Here is a 23,321-nt window from a genome sequence, read left to right on the forward strand (position 1 = left end):
TTTTGTGTAGATGCCATGTACGGCTGAGAAAAAGGTGCATTCCTTTCTATTCCCACTGAGTTTGCTTCAAAAGTCTATCATCTAACTTTTCTAAGATTCCATTTACCTCCTTAACTTCTTTATTGTTTATTTTTTTGTTATTGTTGTTGTTGTTAGATTTATCTGTTTTTGAGAGGGGAAAGTTGAGATCCCCCACAAGTATAGTTTTACTGTCTATTTCCTCCTGTAACTCATTTAACTTTTCCTTTAAAAATTTAGGTCCTATATAGCGTTTGGTGCATATGTTTAGTATTGCTATTGCTTCATTGTCTGTGGTACCTTTTGATAAGACAGTTTCCTTTCTTATCTCTTTTAATTAGATCTGTTTTTGCTTTTGCTTTATCTAAGATCATGATTGTTACCCCTGCTTTTTTTTTTTTTTTTTTTACTTCAGCTGAGGCATAATAAACTCAGCTCTAGCCCCTTACCATACCTCTGTGTGTGTCTCTGTGCTTCAGATGTGTTTCTTGTGAATGGCATGTTGTAGGATTCAGATTTTTAATCCATTCTCCTCTCCACTTCCATTTTATGGGTGAGTTCATCTCTTTCACATTTGCAGTTATGATAACTGTATTTCCCTCCATCCTGTTTTTCCCCTGTTTATCCTTCTCTCTCACACACCTTTCACCCTGTCCCTCCTCACAAGTGTTTCACTTCTGACCATCACCTCCCCAATCCTCCCTCCCATCTATCAGTTCCCACTTCATATCTTATCCCCATCCCTTCTTACTTCCCCATAGGATAAGGTAGCTTTCTATATCCAACTGAGTGTGTATGTTATTCCCTCTTTGAGCCAATTCTGATGAGAGTAAGGTTCAAGCTCTCTCCCCACCCCTTCCCATCATCTTCTCCATCTTACACACCTCTTTTGTGTAAGATAATTTACCCTATTCCAGTGCCTCAGGCCACAGGTTCCCTACCCTTGCATTCTATCTCTCCCTTCCCTCTTTTCCCTGTGCAATCTTCTTTCTCTCCCCTTAATTTTGGGGGTTTTTTTATATCATCCCATCATAATCAACTCACATCTATACCCTCTGTTTATGTGTAATACTTCTAGTTGTCTTAATAGTTCTTAAGAGTTACAGATATCATCTTCCCATATAGGAATATAAACAGTTTAATGTTATTGAGTCTCTTATGTTGTTAACTAAGCTATTTCTCTTGAGTCTTCTAGCTAAACTTAAAAAAAAAACCCTAATGTCCTTGTGTGAATTTAAACTCCCTGCATGATATTAGAAACTATAATCTGCTGTCTTAGCCTGCTGCCCAAAACACAAGATAGATAACTGAACCATTTAGTGTTTATAATCTTGAGGTAGAGAATAACAATAGGACTTAAGGAATAAAGAATGGAAGAAAAGGAGCAGCATTCAGAGTTTTTTGTCCTTTTCATTTATATTATTGTAGTCATTGTGTATATTATTTTCCAGGTTCTGCTTACTTCATTCACTTTGTTTCAGTTATTATGTTTTACCATATTCCTTTGTATTCTTCATGTTCATCATTTCTTACAACACAATCTTCTATTACTTTCATTTAACATAATTTGTTTAGCTGTCCTCTAATTGGTGACATCTCTGTTTTTTTCTTTAACAAGCATAAGGAATCTATGATGTTTTTTGTGATAGCAAAGAATTGGAAACATAGTAGATGCCCACCATTTGGGGAATGGCTAAACACATGGTACACAGTATCACATGTCACTGTACTGTAAGAAATGATTAATTTAATGGTTTCAGAGAAGCATGGAGAGATCTACTTGAGCTGATGCAGAATACACAATGACTACAGCAATGTAAGTAGAAAAAACAACCTCACACACAAAAAAAATCAAAAGTGAATGTTGTAATATGATAAAGAACAAGCATGACTCAAAAGATAAGATATGAGAAAACACTCTCATTTCCCATCTTTGTGAGGTCCACAAATGTGGTACATTGCACATATTTTCATACTTTTTCAAGATATTGATGAGTTACATTGATTTTTTTTGTCTTTAAAAATACTTTTTGATATATGGTATGGCTTTTGGGGAGTGGGAAGGGGAAGGATACTGAGGAAAACTAAAGTGATATAAAAAATACATCAAAAAGCTTTTTTTTTTTTGTCTAAGAACTTAATGTGTGCTGAACACTGAGTTCAGCACTGGGGGATATCAAGACAAAAGCAAAACAATCCTTGCCCTCCAGGAGCTCACATTCTAATGAAAGAAGAAAACATATACATATATAGATGTGTATATATGTGAGATAACCTTAGGAGGAAAGGCATTAGCAGCTGGAGAGTGGCCCGGAGTTTGACTAAGCCAGAAGAGGCCTACAGAAATATTCCTTGGACCACAATTTGTTTAGCTATTACTCATTCAATGATTATTCAGTCATCATCTGTTTTATTTCTAGTTAAAAGTGCTACTATAACTATTTGGGGGTTTTGTGAAAGCTTTGAGTATATGCTTAGTAATGGGATCTCTGGATCAAATGTCTGAGAGACTTTTCTAATCACTTTGTTAGCATGATTCCATATGTTTTCCAGAATGGTTGAACCCATTTCATATCTCCACCAAGATTATTAGTGTGCTAGTCTTTTCACAGTCCATCTAACATTGACTATTTTTATCCTTTGTCATTATTATCAATTTGCTGAAGTGAATAGTTGGTGAACCGGAGTGATCAACCTTGCTTTAGTTAGGATCTAATTATACTAGTATTTAATTTAGCAATACAGTGTTCTACCCCTCCACCTCCCCTCCCTGCAGTCGGGTGACACTTACCAAAGGATTCCGTGATTATCATGCTAAATGGTTGATTTGTGGGGTTTAGTCTGATCACATATTTCTGGAGCTTTAGGAATATTTCCATAAAAAGATTTATCATGAAGCCACTTGATAACCATGTTCCTGTCTCCAAATCTTAATGTGAAGCTTTAGAACAATGGTGGATAATAGTAAGATTCTTATTTTCTCTATTGCCTCGCAGCTTATTTGTTACTGCATTGGGGAGGGGGGGGGCAATGTAGTATTATGATAAGTGATTTTACTTTGATTGTAAAATTCATTTTGAACCTCTTCCCACAGCATCCCATAATTTAATTTCTTCCAATCTCTAAATGTATTAGAATAGCTACAGTGCTATATTTTTCACAAAAGATTTGCTTTTCCCATGACATTGTTGAACTCTCATGATTCTCAGCATTCTTGTTTCTCTCTGTTCTTCTTTCAGTTTAAAAAAATTTTCTCATCTGGATGATTGAGCCCTTTGTCTCTATACTCTGGCACTTTCCCAGGACACTCTCATATTAGATATAACACGAAAGTGATAATTACTCAGTCTTTATAATTTTCACGGTTCCCTACTGGCTCTCCTAGAGTGAAGAACTTACTTCTGAGGAGTAAGGAGGTGTAAAAATTCAAAGCAGGGTATGCACTACTTTGTAACGCAAAGATGATGAAAGATGAACTGAAAAGAAAAGGAACAGAGGGAATGGAATATTGAAAGAAGACAAAGTAATGTCAAAACAAACTTGTAGGAAATTTATTCGCTATAGACTAGTGGATAGAGTACTGAAATAGGAGTCAGGAACCTGGCATCTCCATAGGAAAATTAAATTTCTGTGGTACCTTTTGTTGGAAGGATTCAAATAAAACTAAGTACCATGGGGCAGCTAGCTGGCACAGTGGATAGAGAACCTGAATTCAAATCCAGTCTTAAACACTTAGTAGCTGTGTGATCCAAGGCAAGTCACTTAACCCTAATTGACTCCAAAAAAAAAAATCCAAACCAATTTAGTGCCAGCGGTCTGCCTAGTACTCTGCCAAACTGAACAGCAGACTCTATGATTTACAGTATTCAGGGACATATAGGATGGTAATGGGGTAAGGGTTGGAAGTAAAAAGAAGAGTATCAGATTCAAACTGAGTTAGAGGCAAAGTCAGAGGCCAAGTCTAGGGGGTGTTGTAGGTCTATTTAATCTAGTTATAAAAATGAGATCAATACCATAGGGTTTTTTCCTTTTTTTATAATTTATTTATTTTTAGTTTTCAACATTCACTTCCATAAGATTTTGAGTTTTAAATTTTCTCACTCTCTCCCTTTTTTTAATCTCTTTGGGATATAGGCCTCGAAGTGGTATTGCTGGATCAAAGGGTATGCACAGTTTTATAATCTTTTGTGAATAGTTCCAAATTACTCTCCAGAGTGGTTAGATCAGTTCACAACTCTACCAACAATACATTAGTGTTCCAATTTTCCCACATCTTCTCCAGCATTTATCCTTTTCTTGTTTTGTCATGTTAGCCAATCTGATAGGTGTGATGTGGTACCTCAGAGTTCTTTTGATTTGCATTTTTCTAATCAGTAGTGATTTAGAGCATTTTTTCATATGACTATAGATAGCTTTAATTTCTTTCTCTGGAAACTGCATGTTCACATATATCCTTTGACCATTTATCAATTGGGGAATGACTTGTATTCTTATAAATTTGACCCAGTTCTCTTATATATTTTAAAAATGAGGCCTTTATCAGAGACACTGACTGTAAAATTGTTTCCCACCTTTCTGCTTCCCTTCTAATCTTGGTTACATTGACTTTGTGCAAAAACTTTTCAATTTAATGTAATCAAAATCATCCATTTTGCATTTCATAATGTTCTCTATCTTTTGTGTGGTCATAAATTCTTCTCTTCTCCATAGATCTCACAAGTAAACTATTCCTTGCTCATCCTAGTTTGCTTATAGTATCAGTCTTTATATCTAAATCATGTACCCATTTTGACTTTATCTTGATATAGGGTGTAAGATGTTGGTCTATGCCTAGTTTCTGCCATACTATTTTCCATTTTTCTCAGCAGGTTTTGTTAAATAGTGAGTTCTTATCCCAAAAGCTGGAGTCTTTGGATTTATCAAATAATAGATTGCTATAGTCATTGATTGTGTCTTGTGTACCTTATCTATTCCACTGATCCACCACTCTATTTCTTAGCCAGTACTAAGTAGATGATTGCTCCTTTATAATACAATTTAAGATCTGGTACAGCTAGGCCACCTTCCGTTGCATTTCTTTTCATTAATTCCCTTGATATTCTGGACCTTTTGTTCTTCTAGATGAATTTTGTTATTGTTTTTTCTAGTTCTATACAATAATGTTTTGGTAGTTTGATATGGTAGATATGGCACTGAATAAATAATTTGATTTAGGTAGAATTGTCATTTTTATTACATTAGTTTGGCCTACCCATGAGCAACTGATATTTTTCCAGTTATTTAAATCTGACTTTATTTGTGTGAAAAGTGTTTTGTAATTGTGTTCATATAATTCCTGAGTTTGTTTTGGCAGGTAGACTCCCAAATATGTTGTAATGTGTACAGTAATTTTAAATGGAATTTCTCTTTCTATCTCTTACTGTTGGACTTTGTTAGTAATATATAGAAATGCTGATGATTTATGTGGGTTTATTTTATTATTATTTCAAGTAATTTTTTACTTGATTCTCTAGGATTCTCCAAGTGTACTATCATACCATCTGCAAAGAGTAATAGCGTTGTTTCTTCTTTGCCTTCTGATTCCTTCAATTTCTTTTTCTTATTGCTAAAGCTAACATTTCTAGTACAATATTGAGTAACAGTGGTGATAATGGATGTCCTTGTTTCACCCTCGAACTTATTGGAAATGCTTCTAGCTTATCCCCGTTACATATAATACTTGCTGATGGTTTTAAATAGGTGCTACCTAGCATTTTAAGGAAGACTCCATTTATTCCTATGCTCTCTAGTATTTTTAATAGGAATGAGTGTTGTATTTTGTCAAATACTTTTTTTGCATCTATTGAAATAATCACATGATTTTTGTTAGTTTTGTTGTTGATATGGTCAGTTATACTGATAGTTGAACCTAATATTGAACCAACCCTGCATTCCTGGTATAAATCCTACCAGTAGTACCATAGTTCTTGAGGCTCACAACCCTGGGAGGTGCTGCTGATTAGTAAGATTGTGTGGAATAATAAGAATTTTATGTTATTAATAGCTGACACAGCACATTAAATTTTCCAAAGTGCTGAGGCTCACAACAACTCGTGAGATATGTGCTTCAAGTGTTATACTCATTTTACAGAGGAGGAAAATAAACTCAGAGAGGTTTAAGCGACTTGCTTAATGTCTCACAAGTAGTAAGTGTCAGGCAGGATTTGTGGTTCCAAGGTCAGCACTCTATATAGCACACTGCTTCACCCAGGGAAGAATTGAGGCTTTCATAACCAGACTAAACTTTGGACATAGGTTTGGGCTTTTGAGGTAGTTTTTCATGTAAATTTAGTGGCTTAAGCCAGATTACTGACTCAATCCTTTATTGGGGAGTGGATACCTAAAGAAAAGAATATGTTAAGAATTATAGGTTCTGATTTGTAGGCTTTCTAATCCACTGCAATAGAGATTTTCTTTTTAAGTAAATATTTCTGGGGAAGCTAGATGGTGGAGTGAATAGAGCTCTGGCCTTGGAGTCAGGAGGACTGGAGTTCAAATCCAGCCTCAGACACTTAACACGTACTAGCTGTGTGACCCTGGGCAAGTCACTTAACCCCGATTGCCTCACCAAAAAGCCAAAAAAGTAAAAAACCAAGAAGATATTTCTTTCCCAGCTTCTAGCTGTTCACAAGAGTACATTGGAAATTACAGAGCCAAACTGAGATTCTCAAGGAAGCAGTGAAGCCTAATGGCTTTGACACACTGCATCTAGGTCTTCTAACCCCTAACTTCATCCTGGACTTTGTAACTTTAGGCAGGTTCCTTAGTCTCTGCATTCAAGGCACTCTTATCCACTGAGCTACCCAGTTGCCCTGATATCTGTATTAGTGTTTTACTTTATGACAGAGATTCTTATCTTGGGAAAAATAAGCCCCCCACCCTGCTTCACATCCTGTCCTGCCATCTCCCAGGAAACCACTGCCATCTCTCCCACTTTCTCATCTGCATAATTCTCCCTTTCCACTTCTTGCTCTGGTAAAAATAATATAGTCCGTGCTATCATTACTATGACTAGATTTACATACGTGTCTGTATCAGTGTAACAAAGCTGGGCCACTTGAAACTTATTTAAATTGTTTAACAACCTTAAATTTATTTATTAAATCTGTAGGCTTCTTTATGGAAAGGTCATGAAATCCATATTGACATAAAAGTTCAAGTGAAGAGAGGAGATAGTGGTTTGAACTTTTCTCAGGTTACACTTAATTTCCACAAAAACGGTATCTTTATGAAGCCAAATGATTATAGTATATGCTTCTAATACTGTTTTGTCTCTCTTTTTAGCCACTGATGACATTGTAAAGGTTGAAGTCTGGGATGTAGTTGACAAGGGTGAGTCATCCCCTCCTTTTTTAACCTGAAGTCCTCAGTTAGATATGTTTTTTGCATGAAAATCAGCATAATTTCTTTCTTTGCTTTTCTCCTTCTTAAAATGTTGGATAATTTTTTCCTCTGTGTCAAACAGCCTTGGTTATGAACAGTTTTATGATATGGATGTTGTACGTTCATTATCAAACTTAACTTCTGATTCTGCTGGTACAAAAAGCTATTTACTGCATATTGCAGCCTGTCCAAGGAAATCAATTTTCTCTTTGTTTGTTTGTTTGTTTGTTGGGAGCCACTAATCCTATTTATGCATGGGTTTTTTGGGGGGGGTTTTGCCATTTAAATAAATTATTTTTTATTCTGTTTATGGTTTTAGTATACTGCATTAGCTTTTAAGATAGAATAAAACAAAAATAAACTCCCCTAATGCCACAGTGTAAGATAAGAGTCAAGAACATATCTTTTATTCAATTTTATCTAGTAATTCTTTTTCAAAATAACATTTCTGGTTACTTTGCCAAAGTTTCCTTCTTAAATCTGTGGTGAATCCTTGATGAATCCTCAAAATCTGGCAAAAGAGTGGATTTATTCAAGATAGTAGTATCTTAGAAAAATGAGTTTAAACACTGTCCTAAATTCTTAAACATAAGGAAATATGTCAAACCCTAAGTTCTGAACTTGTCATGTAAAACTGGAGAGATTCACATGGAATATATTTACTAGAACATCAACCTTATGAAATCCCAAGAATTGGGTTATTCTACTGTCCTTTATTCATGGGTCCTTAGGTGCTCAGCTCCTTTAAACCTCAAAAGATATTTTAAAAACTGCTCAAAATTTTTTCTCCATCATAGAAAAAAGTACTCTTTTTGACTCCTAAAAGATAAAATAGTATCGGCATTATTCCTGTGATGCTTTTTCAACTGTGGAATACATACATATACAAACTAATACCAGACTCCATCAGATGCTGACTGAAACTCAGTCAAGTAGTTTTTGTTGGTTTTTAAGGGGAAGTGAGAAAACTGGCAGAGAGTGGGTTTTAGTCCATAACAAGGAGTGAGGGAGTGGATAGAAACATCTTTTCTAAGAGTTCCAGTATTGCTGATTTCAGCACAACACCAAGTAAGCTGCCAGAATCCTGCAGCCTCCAACTGCCAACATTGGAGGTCCCAGCACACAAAGCCATCGACCAAGCCATAGGCTCCCAACACAAGAAGCTTGGGTCAGTGCCCTCTGCTCCCCAGCAGGAGAGCCCAGTCTCTTTAAGGGCCAGGAAATAAGCAAACACCATGAGCAAAAAGAAACATATGATAGATTCTTATTATGGGAAGAGTGAAGATCAAGGCAGAAATTCTGAAGAGGACAACATTGTCAACAAACCCATATCTGGAACCTCAGAAGGGAATATGAACTGGTCTGAAGCCCAAAAAGCCGTCTTAGAAGAGCTCATGAAGGATTTTAAAAGTCAAATGAGAGAGATAGAAGAAAAAATGGGAAAAGAAATGAGAGGTATGCAAGAGAGAGTCAATAGCCTGGAAAAGGAAGGACAAAAATTAACTGTAGAAAAACAAGTCCTTTAAAAAATACAATTGGCCAACTGGAAAAAAAGTACAGTGAAGAAAACAAGTCCCTAAAAAATAAAATTGGCCAAATGGGGAAGGAGGTACAAAATCTAATAGAAGACAACAATTTGTTAAAAATTAGAATTGAGCAAATGGAAACTAATGACTCTATGAGAGAGCAAGAATCAGTCAAACAAATACAAAAGAATGAAAGAATAGATGGAAACGTAAAATACCTCATTGGTAAAACAACTGACCTGGAAAATACATCCAGGAGAGAGAATTTAAAAATCATTGGTCTACCTAAAAATCACGATGAAAAAAAGAGCCTGGACAGTATCTTTCAGGAAATCATAAAGGAAAACTGCCCTGAGGTTCCAGACCCAGAGGGTAAAATAGCCATAGAAAGAATCCACCAATCACCTCCTGAAAGAGATCCCAAATTGAAAACACCAAGGAATATAGTAGCCAAATTCCAAAATTACCAGGTCAAAGAGAAAATACTGTAAACAGCCAGAAAGAAACAATTTAAATATCATGGAACCACAGTCAGGATTACACAGGACTTTGCAGCTTCTACATTAAAAGACCGTAGGGCATGGAATATGATATTCCATAACGCAAAGGAGCTTGGATTACAACCAAGGATCGACTACCCAGCGAAAATGAGCATGATCTTTCAGGGGAGGAGATGGCTATTCAACGAAATAGGGGACTTCCATACCTTCCTGGTAAAAAGACCAGAGCTCAACAGAAAATTTGATCTTCAAATATAAGACTCAAGAGAGACATAAAAAGGTAAACGGCACAGAAAGAAACAACATGTTATTAATAAGGCCAAACTGTTTACATCCCTGTAAGGGAAGATGACACTTGTAACTCTTGAGAACTGTACTGTTATTACACCATGTTAAAGGGGTATACATAAAGGGGGTGTGTATAAATTGACTTTGATGCAATGATGAAAAAAAACCTAATCAAGTGGGTTAAATGGATCCAAGTAAGTGAATTAATCTGATCTAACTAAGAAAATGTACTGAGAGAAAAGGAAAGGAGGAGGCCGACAAGGGTTAATTATATCACAGGAAAAGACACAAAAACCTGTTAACAGCAGAGGGAAAGAAGGGAAGGAGATGAGCATTGTTTGAACCTTACTCTCATCAGATTTGGCTTAAGGGAATAACATAATCAGGCATAGAAATCTAACATGCCCTATAGGCAGTAGGAGGGAAAAGGGGAAAGGGAGGGGGCTAATAGAAGGGAGGTGGGACTGAGGGAGGCAGTGGTCAAAAGCAAAACATTAGTGATTAGGGAAAAGGAGAAAGGAAAGCATAAATGGGGGGAAAAGGATGGAGAGAAAGATATAGATAGTAATCATAATTATGAATGTGATATGTGAATGTAATGGAATACTATTGTGCTATAAGAAATGATGAACAGGCAGACTTCAGATAAACCTGGAAAGACTTGTATGGTTTGATGCTCAGTGAGGTGAACAGAACCAGGAGAACGTTGTACACAGTAACAGCCACATTGAGTGATGACTGACTTTGATATACTTAACCTCTCTCAGCAATACAAGGATCTAAGACATCTCCAAAAGCCTCATGATGGAAAATGCTATCCACATCCAAAGAAAGAACTATGGAGTTTGAATGCAGATCAGAGCATACTATTTGTTATTTTTTTTGTCTGTTGTGTTTTGTTTCTTCTTTCTGGTGGTTCCTCCTATTAGTTCTAATTCTTACTTACAACATCGCTAATGTGAAAATATGTTTAATAGGAATGTATATATATATAGCCTGTATTAGATTGCGTGCCATTTTGAGGAGGGAGGGGGAGAAAAATTTAAAACTCGAAAGCTTATGAAAGCGATTGTTGATAAATTAAAATCAATTAATAGTACTAAAAAAAGAAAAGTGCAAAAAAAAAAAGAAATATCTTTTCTAGCCATTTAATGAAATGCTGTTTAATAAAATGTCTGAGGTTTCATCCGTTAACAATCTCTCATTTTTATTTCTTCTCATGCTCAGGGCAAAAATTTCTCCTCTGTGATTCTTTAGGTGAGAGTTTATACTAGTTGCATTAACCTTGCAATAGTAAGCATTTTTGCAGTGTAGTGCTGAATAAAATCTGGTGTTTTTCTTAACACATATTGATAGTTGCATGGTATCCTCCAATTACAAGGCTTTATTTGAAGTGGCAAATGCTCGAAATATGTGTAAACATGTAATTTCCATGTTTGTAGTTTCTAGCTTAAAGTTCATATTTTTCTTATCTCCCTCATATTCTTCCTGGGATACAATATTGTTAAGGATTTAGCAGATAAAGAACAATTTGGAACTGATTTATAGTACAAAATTATTTTTTTTATCACCTTGATTTCAATACTAAGTTTATGGTAATGAAGTTCATATAGCCAGAGGTACATTAAGCCATTCCAATTTAGCCTTGTATTGACTTACACTTTAAAAACCTCTTTTCTGCAGTGCTTTTAGTTTAGGAGTTGCTTCCAGAGAATTACAAAATGTCTCATTATTCAAAGTTCCAATTATTATTCCACATTATGAAAAAGGCAATATTCTCTTGCAGCCATTTGGTAGTTGTTAGAATCTGCTGTTTCTATTTAACCTAACAGTGTTTGCCTCCTAGCCTTGCTATTGGCTTAATTTCCCCCTGTAGGCTGCTATAAGAATTCAAGAAGCAGGTTTGTTTTTTTCTACATACCTAGTGAACAGTGACTCGGCACTGGATTTTTTTGTAGTGAAGATTTTAATTATCCCTAAACTAAAGCCTTTCTTCTTATCTTGAAGTGAAATTATTATCTTGAAGGTCAGTAATTTCCTGAGTCAAAGACTGAATTGCCTTTTTGTTTTGTTTTTGCTTCCTAATTCTAAGGCTCCTTGGAAATTGTTTGTTGTGTGTATTTACTTATAGATGTCTGTGGGTCTGAGGGTGTTGATTAGACTTTATAATTTGAATTTCTAAATTATGTTTTTAGATGGTGGTTTTTAATTTTTTTCGTCTTACACTGGGGAATCCATCTAAAGCAGGAGCTTAACCTGGGGTCCACAGATAAATTTCAAGGATTCTCTGAACTTGGATGGGAAAAAAAAATAAGTCTTTATTTTCACTATCCTATGTATTTTATGCATTTAAAAAACATTGTCCCTGCAATAAAAAAGGTTTAAGTGCACCTGGTCTGAAGTATGCTTGATGCCCCTGTTGTGATGTTGGAGGCTCTTGTGAGTATCAGAGAAGTTGGAAATTGTAATATATCCATTATCACCACCTTTGTTTTGAGGAACTCCTAGAGATAGTTCATAGAACAGTGTGAAAACCCTTTCAAGCCGATACCTGTATTTTCAGTGTATTTTAAGATAGGTCATAATGCATTTATACTTAATTTATTTATATAATGCATTATACTGCATTATAATGCATTTATACTGCCAGACAGTACCTTTAAGCAAAGTAGTTCCTGACATACTTAGTTCTCTTTCATAAGTCATTATTAGCTAAGTGTCAGTTAGTACCATCTGTTAACTTGGAGATGAGATGCATAGCAAAGTCATTTGACTCTTAAAAATCTAAGATGGCACCTGAAGTCTAAATATAAAAGGAATTGAGGCAGCTCAGTGTCACATGGATAGAACAGTGTGGATCAGGAAGACCTGGGTTAAAATCTGGCCTCAGACACTTTTTGGCTGTGTGACCTTAGGCAAATCACTTAACCTCTGTTTGCCTCAGTTTCCTCAGCTATAAAATGGAGATAGTAATAACACCTACCTCCTAAGGTTGTTGTGAAGATTAAGTAAGTTAATGATTGTAAAGCACTTAGCACAGTGCCTAGTAGATAGTAGGTACTATGTAAATGCTAGTTGCTATTATTATTATAACTATATACAAGATATATACAGGATAGATTAAGAGTAACTTCAGAGGGAAGTTATTAAGATTGAAGACTAGTAAAGCCTTCTTGTTAAAGGTAGAACTTTAGCTGAAACTTGAAGGAAGCCAGAAGACAGAGTGTGAAAAATGAGAGCGTTATAAGCATGAGGCCAGCCAATAGAAATGTCCAGAGTTAGGAGTATTGTATGAGAAAAGTAAAGAAGCCAGTATCATTTGACCTCCAGATATATGGAGAATAAGGTATAAGAAGACTGGAAAGGTAGAAAAGGGGCCAAGTTATAAAGGTTTTAAAAAGACAAAATGTTATACTTGATCCTGCAAGTAATAGGAACCACTAGAGTTTATTGAATGGGAGGGATGGGTGACATGGTCAGAACCACATTTTAGGAAGATCATTTTGACAGCTCAGTGGAGAATAGATTAGAGTGAGGGGAGATTTGAGACAGGAATTCCAACCAGCAAACTTTCACAATGGTTTAGGCCTAAAGTGATGAGAGTGAATACCAGGGTAGTGGCAGTGTCAGAAGAGAGAAGTGGGGGTATGTGAGACATGTTACTAAGGCAGAATCAACAGCATTTGACAAGTGATATGGATATGGAGTGAGTTAAGAGAGTGAAGAATCAAGGATGATACCTAAGTTGGGAGTCTTGGTGACTGGGAGGATAATTGACAGTAAAAGGTAAGTTAGGAATAGGGGAGAGTTTTTGAAGGAAAATTATGAATTTTTAGACATGTTGAGTTTAAGATATCTACAGGACATCCAGTGCATGATATCTAATAGCCATTTGGATATGAGAGACTGGAGGACAGGAGAAGAGGTAGACACTAGATCTGAGAATCATCTGTATGGATAATTGAAACCATAGGACCCTGCATAGACCCTTATGGAATTGCCATGGTTAGCGAGTGTGACATAGATGAAGATCCAGCAAAGGAGACAGAAGGTATGGTTACAGATAGGAGGAAAGCCAGGAGACAGCAGTGTCATGAAAACTGACTGACATCTCTATTCTATTAAAATCAGTAATATGATTTTGGGGAGTGGGGGGTGGGGAGAGGAAGGAGACATAGAGATGGGAATGTAGTTTGTAAAGGGTTTTGTTTGGAAGTATGCTGTATTAAAGCAAAAGGTAGCATTTTTTTTAATGGGGGAAAACATCTCAGAGGACTAGCTTGTAACCACATACCTATGAATAAGCAGTCATACCAGATCTTTATAAATTTTTACATTTAGGGTTAAAACAAGCCATTTTCATGTTAGTTTCTCATAGAAACTAATTTATCCTTCTTTGGAAAAAGGGGAATGTGGCTAGAATTGATTTAAGGCAAACAGGACAGAGAGGAAATGGAAAAATAGGCTAATATTTAATAATAGGTATGTGTAAATGTGTATGGAGAAAGCCTTAACTTCTTACCTGGTGCCTTTGGTATCATTTATGTCATTTGCTTAATCCTATATATTGGACAGCCGTACTATTGCCTAGTTTTTTGTTCTTGGTGTTTACTAGTAATGTGGAAACAAAGAGCCCCAAGTTTCAGATATGCTTGCTGTCAGTCCTTTTAATGTTACTTTAAAAAATCCCAATTAATGTTGAGTTTAAATTTTTTTGATGTGGAAGGACAGCCCTCTATACCTCTCAGAACCTGTCATCCTTACTTGTTACTGTGTTAGAAGTATAATTTGAACACCAATCTACTGTTTTTAGTTAACCACAGTGCAGTGAAGGTTGGAGCTGCTGGAATGTAATTAGGGCAGTTTGGATCACAGTGATTCTAACCTCTTGTGGGTTCACTTGTTTAACCATTTTATAATCCCTTAGTGATTACAGCTGAAGCTGATTTTTTTTTTTTATTAATACCAGAATGATGAGGAGATGTGGTATTGAGTGAGCCATCAGGCAGTCCAATTTGGAGCATTATGAGTTTCTAACAATCATTTGAGCATCTTATGAAGGATAGGTTATTCAGTTGATCTGCCAAGCTTTCTCAGAAAATAATCCATAATCTTGCAATGTTCCTTTGTTATAATTTTGATTCTAGTAAAAGTAACTCTTCAGTTTATTTGTATGGTTAACCAAGATGCTATGGCAGCTTATTCCTTGCCTATACTTTGTCTCTCCTTAAACTGCTTTAAAAAAAATGGAGTGTTGTTTCTTCCATTAGAATGTAAAGTACTAGAGGGCAGGAACTGGGTTTTTTTTGTTTTTGTTTTTGTGAGGCAATTGGGGTTAAGTGACTTGCCCAGAGTCACATAGCTGGTGAGTGTTATGTGTCTGAGGCCGGATTTGTCCTCCTAACTCCAGGGCCTGTGCACTCGCTTTCTCTCACTCTCTCTCTCTCTCTCTCTCTCTCTCTCTCTCTCTCTCTCTCTCTCTCTCCCCCTCCCCCCCCTCCCTCTCTGTCTCTGTCTCTTCCTCTCTATCTCTCTTCTCCCGGATCCTCCTGACTGTAGGGCTGGTACTCTATCGACTACACCACCTAACCATGGCTCAGTTTATGAAACAGCGGTGTAGGGGTAGCTACGTGGCGCAGTGAATAGACCTCCAGCCTTAGAGTCAGGAGGACCTGAATTCAAATCTAGCCTCAGACACTTAACACTTATTAGCTGTGTGACCCTGGGCAACTTACTTAACCCCGATCACCTCACCAAAAAGAAGTGGGACTTACTGCCTCCAAGGTCAGTCCTCAGTTTTCTATATAGTACAGCTTCCCACAAGTCCTCTTAAACACTAACAAATTAATATCATGGTATAGTGGGAAAATGTGGGTTTGAGAGTCCAGAGGACCTGGACTCAAATTTTAAGTCTGCTGCTTAATACTTGTATAGGTCTCGAGAATTCACTTCATTTCCCTGGGCTTTCACTTACCCACCTGTGAAAAAAAGAAAAGATTGGACTAGAACCTTTCTGCCTCTAAATGGTATGATCCTATGGAACAGGATTAATAGAAAAGAAGATCTTAATCTTGTCTTTTGAACTTGGGATTTAAAAGTCACCAAAAATTATAAAAATAAAGTATTTGGTAGGATTTTAAAAAGCAATTTCCAGGTGATTTTTTTTTCTCTTGTTCATGAAGAGACATGATTAGAAGGGTCCAAAAATGAACATGAAAATAGGCAGGAATTTGGAAAGTTACCTGTGAAGTAGAATTAAAGGAATTTTGGGATTGTTTTGCCTATAAAAGAGGAAACCACCAATCAGCAAGCAATTAAGTGCCTACTATGTAGTAGGCATTATACAAGGTACTGGGGATACAAAGATAAAGATGAAAAGGTTTCCCCACTCGAGGAACTTAGATACTATTGGGAGAGACAACATGTACACATATTAATCATATATAAAACAATGTATACTAAATAAATACACAGTAATTCTATCAGGGAAACTTCATGGGTTAAGTGATGAAACTCAAAGCTGAGCTTTGAAGGAAGCTTAAGGATTCTAAGAGGTGGTGGTGTGGAGGAGTCTGTTTCAAGTCTAATAGAGAGCCTGTACAGAGGCACAGAGATAGAAGATGGAGTGTCATGTGACAAACAGCAAGAGGGTCATTGTGGCAGAACCAAAAGAGTACATGAAAGGGAATTCTTTATGATAAAGTATAAAGCTGGAAAGGTAGGCTGAAGCCAGACTGTGAAGACCAAACACAGTTTGTATTTGATCAAAAATTAACGAGAAGTAGTCAACAAGACTTAAAAATTGATTGGCTGTGTGAGGTGAGGAAGAGTGAAGAGTTGAGGAAGACTACAAGATTATGAACCTGCGTAACTCAAAGAATTATTTTGCCCTTATCTGTAATAGGGAGGTTCAGAGTAAGGGAAAAAATAATTTTTTTAGAAATAATGCGTTTGAGATGCCTATGGGACATCCAGCCAAAAATGACCCAAAGCAATTGGAGTTCAAGAGACAGACCAGGGCAGCTAGGTGGCACAGTAAACAAGGCATCGGCCCTGAGTCAGGAAGACCTGAGCTCAAATCTGGCCTCAGACACTTACTAGTTGTGTGACCATGGGCAAGTTACTTAACCCCAATTGCCAGGGAGACACCAGGATATATAAATCTAGGTGTCATCTGCTTAGAAATGATAATTACACCTTTGGAAGTTGAAGAGATCACTGAGAGAGTGTATTGAGAAAAAGCCCAGGACAGACCCTGACCATTTTTCTATATAGAAAAAGTTCTTGAGAAGATGATCAATACAAGGGTATTGAGAGGCTATAAAAATTCCCTTTCCTGTGGACCTATAAGAATTAAGATACATAGCCACCTGTTTTGGATGGGTTGAAGTCCTCCTTACAGATGTTTTATCACTCAGTGTCCTTTCTAGCCCTATGTTCTGTGACTCCAAAAGTATTGACATTCTGATAGCAATATATGATCCTTTCAGATTTAAAGGTAAGCAGTTTTATTATCACTGAAACATTTTCTTCTTTGGTAGTGGAAAACCACTTCCTTGGTTCTAATGAATAAAAGCCCAATTTGAGCTGTTTTCCCTGTTTTCACAAACACTGATCATTCTCTCATCTTTGCCCAGAAGAGTATATATAGCTAACTATTTAAAAACCAGCCATTGGCTTTTAAAGGAGTATTAGGTAACTTGTATTTTTTATCTGGTGAAATATTTTCCACTTTGTCATTTTCGAGGGGGAAGGGGATATAGAGATGAAGATTCACAAGGTTAGAAATGTTTCAGAAATTCTTTCTGACCTCCTCTGCTATCTGTACTTCTCAAACTTAAACCCATATAGAGTTGTAACCCACATTTTAAGATAGTGCTGAAGGGATCTCAAGTGGAAAAAGTTTTAAGAAACACTGCTAGTTTAAGTTATAATGAGGAGTCTATCTCTGTGCTATCACTGGTATACAGTGCACAGACATCAAAGCCATTAAGAGACAGTGACAGGAAGGAGCAAGAAGTCAAACTCTTAGAGTTACCATTTTCATGATGCCCATCAGAAGAATGTTCCTCACCTTTCTTCTAAAACTTTTCTTAAACAGGTCTAGGAACTAATTTGAGAGTATTGAGACCTTACCTTTCCTCCTAGGCCAGTCCTTGCAGCCTTATGATCATTTTTGCTGCTGAATTCATTAGAAGCAATTCACATGAAGGTGTCTAACACAGTTTTTCCAACACCCTATTGAAACTGCTTTGTCATGAACTAGGGCTTCAGGTTAGTGCAACCTGGTTTTTCTGTCTTTTGTTTAAAATAGTCTGCATATTTACATTGACTTGTATGCATCTTAATTTATGCTACATTTCTATTTTGAAATAATGTTGCATTTTACTTTCAGCTAAAACAGAGTAGGGAACAGTTAGAATAGCTCTAATTTCTTTTCAGGCAGCTGCTTCATGCTAGTTCAGAATCAGTGTTAACATTACTGTTTCTTGCCTAGGGCAGGGTTTCAATTTCACCCTAGCTTTCATTTCATTGACATTCATATGAAACTAGTTAGATGGAATTGATGCAGTAAAATGGTTCAAGTTCATAAGACAGGAAATACAGTGGGATGGGTTGCCTCATTAGCTAGTGAGTTCTCTATCATTGGAAGTAACCAGGCAGAGACTAGATGACTATTTATTAGGGATGTTTTAGAGGGGGAAAAGGTGAATCATGTATCCAAGCAATGTTCAGTAGCTAAACTGTGAAGGCCCTTCCAGCTCTTTATATTCTATAATTCTACAACAGTTATGCTTGCTTTCATATGGGTGTGAGGGAGAAAAGGAGGTGGGGAAGGACACTCCATCCCAGTAGACAGTTTTGCATTTTTATGTGTTTGGCAGTTCTAGCCCATAATTTATTTCTGTCTTTTAATAAGGAAAGTGCAAAAAACGAGGAGATGGTTTGAAACTGGAAAATGATCCTCAGGAGGTAAGCCGTTTTGAGATACTCAGTTCTTCATCTTCCTCAGATATATATATTTTTTTACTGTTACAGGTCTGTTGTTTTATGCTCATAATGTATTTCCAAGTTAGTTTATTTGATAATCCTATAAAAAGTCTGTATTTTCAGCTTTGTAATTAATGATGGCCCTTTATTATTCTGGATTCCCCCCCCACACCTGTCCCTCATCCTTACTCTCATCTCTCAAATTGAGTGCCCAGATCAGATCCACCTGCTTCAGGTACCGACACTTGCTGCACCTCCTCAGAGCCCATATATGGTAACAAATGGTACTAGTTGCCCATCCATATGCCCTGTCCATTTTGTTAGAAGCTACTTGTATCTATTACCTGGTTGTGCCAAACATCATCTGAATGATCTAACACATTTGTGAAGTATATATTACCTTTTTTTGTCTCCAGGAGTGACCACCAATATTGGAGCTTCCTGAGTAGTGTTTTAAGTTAATTGATCACTCCTGAATTGCCCTTCACAAAAAATCTTAACTCTTAAGTAGATTTCAGGGTGAAGAAGTTGATTTGAAGAAAAATTTATTCTTCAGCCAGTGAGACACTTTAAGCATCAAAGTGGGAGAACACAAGCTCTCTAAAGATAAATTGAAGTAGTCAAAAGATATACTGTGTTCACAGTGAAGGTGGACCCTTCTTTATTTCAGAGATGTACCAGTGCCTCACAGCTGCTGGGTACTTTTCATTTATATGGCGACATATTAGGCTATTGCCTATGAGATGCTGGAATTTAGGATCTGACTTTATTGTTTTTTTTTTGTTTTGTTTTTGCTGGACAATGGGGTTAAGTGACTTGCCCCAGGTCACACAGCTAGTGTCAGGTGTCTGAGGCCGGATTTGAACTCAGGTCCTACTGACTGCAGGGCTGGTGCTCTATCCACTGTGCCATCTAGCTACCCCGGATCTGATTTTAGAAAGTGTGAACTTTGCTTCAGATGCTTACCAGTAAGATACCTGCAATAGTTTTTCTCTATTGCCACCTAAAACCAGATGTAAAATTTTGTATAGGCCCTAATTTCCAATAACTAAGACAATATTCCTCCACTAATAATGCCTCATTATGTAATAGAGGTGAATTTAAGTTCTTGAGGGCCATACCAATGGGACTATAAGTTCTAGCAGGTCCTACCAGGCTAGAAAGCTTTGAATAATAAGCCTTGAGATGAACTGTGTATCTTTCATTTGAGGATCAGTCTAGCCAGGTTTCTAAGGTTGTTTGGAGGGGATGAGACTGCAATCTTCATTAATAGAGTAATAACCATTTGAACTAATAACTATTTGAAAGTAATAAGTAATAAAAGTAAAGTAATAACTATTTGAAATGATAAACCTTTTGAAGTATTGAATATAATAATTTGGTGCTTTTAACTTTTTAAGTGTTTCATTGTGCTTTCACTTCCATTTTTGTCATTTTTTTTTCATAATATCCTTGGAAGTTGTAATACCATATCCATTTTATAGGCAAAGAACAGAGACTCTTAACAGAGGAATTAAGTGGCTTCTCCAGATCACAGGTTGAGATGACAAAGCCAATGTTAGAGAACACATATGTTCTGAATCCCAATCTAGTGCTGGGCCACACTATCAAGGAAATTTCAGGCACTTTGCAAATGGCTAGTATTTAATGCAGAGTTCTGCACCCTAGTTATGACATGCAGTGTTACTGGACTTGACCAGTCCAGCTGCCATGTCTGGAAATAACTTTAGAGTGAAATTCTGTCCTGATTGAAGAGGAGGAGAACCTCCGTAGGAATACATGAGACTTTTGTCAGAAGGCTGAAGTGAGTAATTTATTCTTTCCTAGGAGCACCATGGCCAGTTAACCTTAGAGTTTCACAGAAACAATAGATACGGCACAAAGTAGAAGAGGAACTAGGAAGGGTTACAACATTTTGCTAATTGTGCCCTAAAAAAGTTCTCTGGAAACATGTTATGAGCTAAACCAGAAAACATACTGTTCCAGAATGGCTGCCTATTCAAGCACTTTTTTACTTGCTTCTGTATACTAATTTGTTGATATAATGACAGAATCTAACCTTCTGAATCCTACAAGCTGAATATTGTTGATAATTTAGTGTAAATGACAGAATATTCTCAGTCAAAGACATCTGCCTACTTAACCTTTAAAAAGTTTTTTTGAGTTTCAAAAAATGTCTACAAATGCTTTTGGGGAAATGGAATTGTTTGTGATCTCTGTTCTTTCTCTTCCTAGGCAGAATCAGAGATGGCTCTCGATGCTGAGTTTCTGGATGTATATAAGAACTGTAATGGTGTAGTCATGATGTTCGATATCACAAAGCAATGGTAAGGAAGACCTAAGGTGGTTCTCTAAATTAATAGCCTCTCACTTATTTTTTTAGCAAAGTCAGTATGACTGTATATTCAGCATTTATCATGTAACTTAACATGGCACCCTACTTATTCGTCTGATAAAATGGCCAAAACAAGATGTCTTATGTCTCAGATTATTGCCTTGAGCTCTGCGTGTTTTTGGAAGATGTTATTACTAATATGTATATTTCCTAGCTGAGAACCAAAGCCCAGGGGTGGGGAACCTGCGGCTGCAAGGCCACAGGTTGACCCTCTAGGTCCTCACGTGCAGCCCTTTGACTGAACCCAAACTTCATAGAACAAATCCCCTTAATAAAAGGATTTGTTCTGTAAAACCTAGACTCAGACAAAAGGCCACACCCGAGGACCTAGAAGGCCACTGAGGCCACAGGTTCCCTACCCCTGGCCTAGATAATACTTGAAGTTAAAATGGAATTTCATGGTCTTTATGTGAATATTAATATCAGTGTCTAAAAACAAAGCAAAGAAGGTTGATAGTCACAGGTTAGCTGGGTAAAGAGTGAACAAGGGCTAAGTTAGCTAAGTCAGGTCAGTCTTTGGCTAATGCACATTTACTGATCTCTTAAGCTCACCAATGCCACAATCTTCAGGATAGCCAAGTATCAAATATCTTCTTTATTCAGACTTAACCTGTATCACATTTGTACGTCTTTATGTATGTGTTTTGAAATATAATACTCACCTGATTACATAGACAATGATACCTTTATCCTCTTTAATACTTTACCAATGCCTTGGAAATTTATCTCTTGATTGATAAACACCAATACCATAGATCAGCTATTAATACTCAAGGAATATAGAACTTGCTGGTCATTTGACCTAGATGTTGCAGTACTATATACCACTTCCCTCTAGTACAATAAAAACCATAGCTCCCACACTTCAAGACAGGTTAGTAGAAGCTTTATTTAGAAACAAAATACACATTGCTATGAGGAAACTTATTTAACAAAGCAGTCCTCTTCCCCTTTACAAGCTTTTTTACCATGACAATTTGCAGTAGACTTATAAGGGGATTTGTCTGCATTTCTGCTTTGATACATAACTTTATCATTGTCTAGCCTATAAATACTGTCTGTCAGCTTTTTCCAATAGCAGGGACATGGATGGAAAGGGTTTTAAAAAACAAGGACAAAGAGCAGTGCATGAATTTTTTGTTTGAAATGGAATGGAATAGAGACCAGTTTCTAAAATACATGTACTCATGTCAAGAGGGAACATGCAGTGCTTCTCTCCTGTATCCCTATAGGGCTGGACACCCTAAATTTAAAATTGTGCCATGGAAATGACCTATGATTTTTAAAGGCTATGCCACTATATTCCACTGCCTGGAAGGTTATACCATGAAAGGCAGTTACAGTCCTGGAGACAGACTGTTTTATGAGGACTAGCATTGTCAAATATGAAAAAGTTTATTATTAGAGACTAACCATTATGTGGTTAGTTCTTTGGCCAAGGAAACTCAAGGAACAAAGAAAATTTCAGAATGGTTCCCAGTCCTGTGGCCCCCTTCTGTTTCTGCAGTCATTAGTGGAAAAGGGAGCAGAGGATGCTAAGATTCATATAGTTTTTAGACTACTATAAATACCTAATTTAACATGCTACTGGAAAAACTGAATCATAGAAATTTTGACAGTGTTGCTCTAGATGAAACCAGAAGGCACTCACTGTCCAAAGATAACAAGAAATATCATTTCTTGAGATGCTTGTCTTGCATTGCATTTCTCATGATGATCATTTTTTTTAAAGACCACTATCAAGATAATTATAGCTTACTTACCAATATCTGTTGCAGAGGATAAGGAGGTAAAGAAATTGTATGAAGAACTTGATAAGAACTTCCATATTAAGTGAGCATATACTTTAATACTTGGTAACTTGAAAGTGAAGGTGGATATAGGGAAGGGTAGCCAAAAAAAAAAAATCAGAAAATGTGGTTTAGGAAAAAGAAGTAAAAGAATCCAAAGGTTTGTAGATTACACAAAATCCCATATATCATAAATTCTTTCATGAAAAGAGAACCTGGAGGTATAGTAGACATGGCAAATACCAAGTAACATTACCAGAAAACCCAAAATTGGTAAGAACTTAACAGTTGGTCTCATATTTGTATAACAAGTAAACTTCTTAGAGTAAATACTAATATCAGTTCCAAAGTAAAAGAAAGAATAAAAATAAAAGGTGGAATTTGATTAAAA

The 23,321-nt window shown here is 36.5% G+C and overlaps 1 protein-coding gene across 2 annotated transcripts in view; it reads left to right on the plus strand.

The window, feature by feature from the left end:
- RABL6 (RAB, member RAS oncogene family like 6) overlaps positions 1 to 23,321 on the plus strand; it is an 87,203-nt gene that overhangs the window by 11,954 nt on the left and 51,928 nt on the right. Inside the window, exons 3-6 of one of the 2 annotated variants that reach the window (XM_027848981.1) lie at positions 7,342 to 7,389; positions 10,982 to 11,011; positions 18,675 to 18,727; positions 20,981 to 21,072. In XM_027848981.1, coding sequence (XP_027704782.1) covers positions 7,342 to 7,389; positions 10,982 to 11,011; positions 18,675 to 18,727; positions 20,981 to 21,072 — 223 coding nt within the window. The remainder of the gene's footprint in view (positions 1 to 7,341; positions 7,390 to 10,981; positions 11,012 to 18,674; positions 18,728 to 20,980; positions 21,073 to 23,321) is intronic. The other variant, XM_027848990.1, reaches the window with a different exon arrangement.

This window comes from Vombatus ursinus, unplaced genomic scaffold (assembly GCF_900497805.2).
Source record: "Vombatus ursinus unplaced genomic scaffold, bare-nosed wombat genome assembly UNPS02000580.1, whole genome shotgun sequence".
In the NCBI taxonomy this organism is placed as follows: Eukaryota; Metazoa; Chordata; class Mammalia; order Diprotodontia; family Vombatidae; genus Vombatus; species Vombatus ursinus.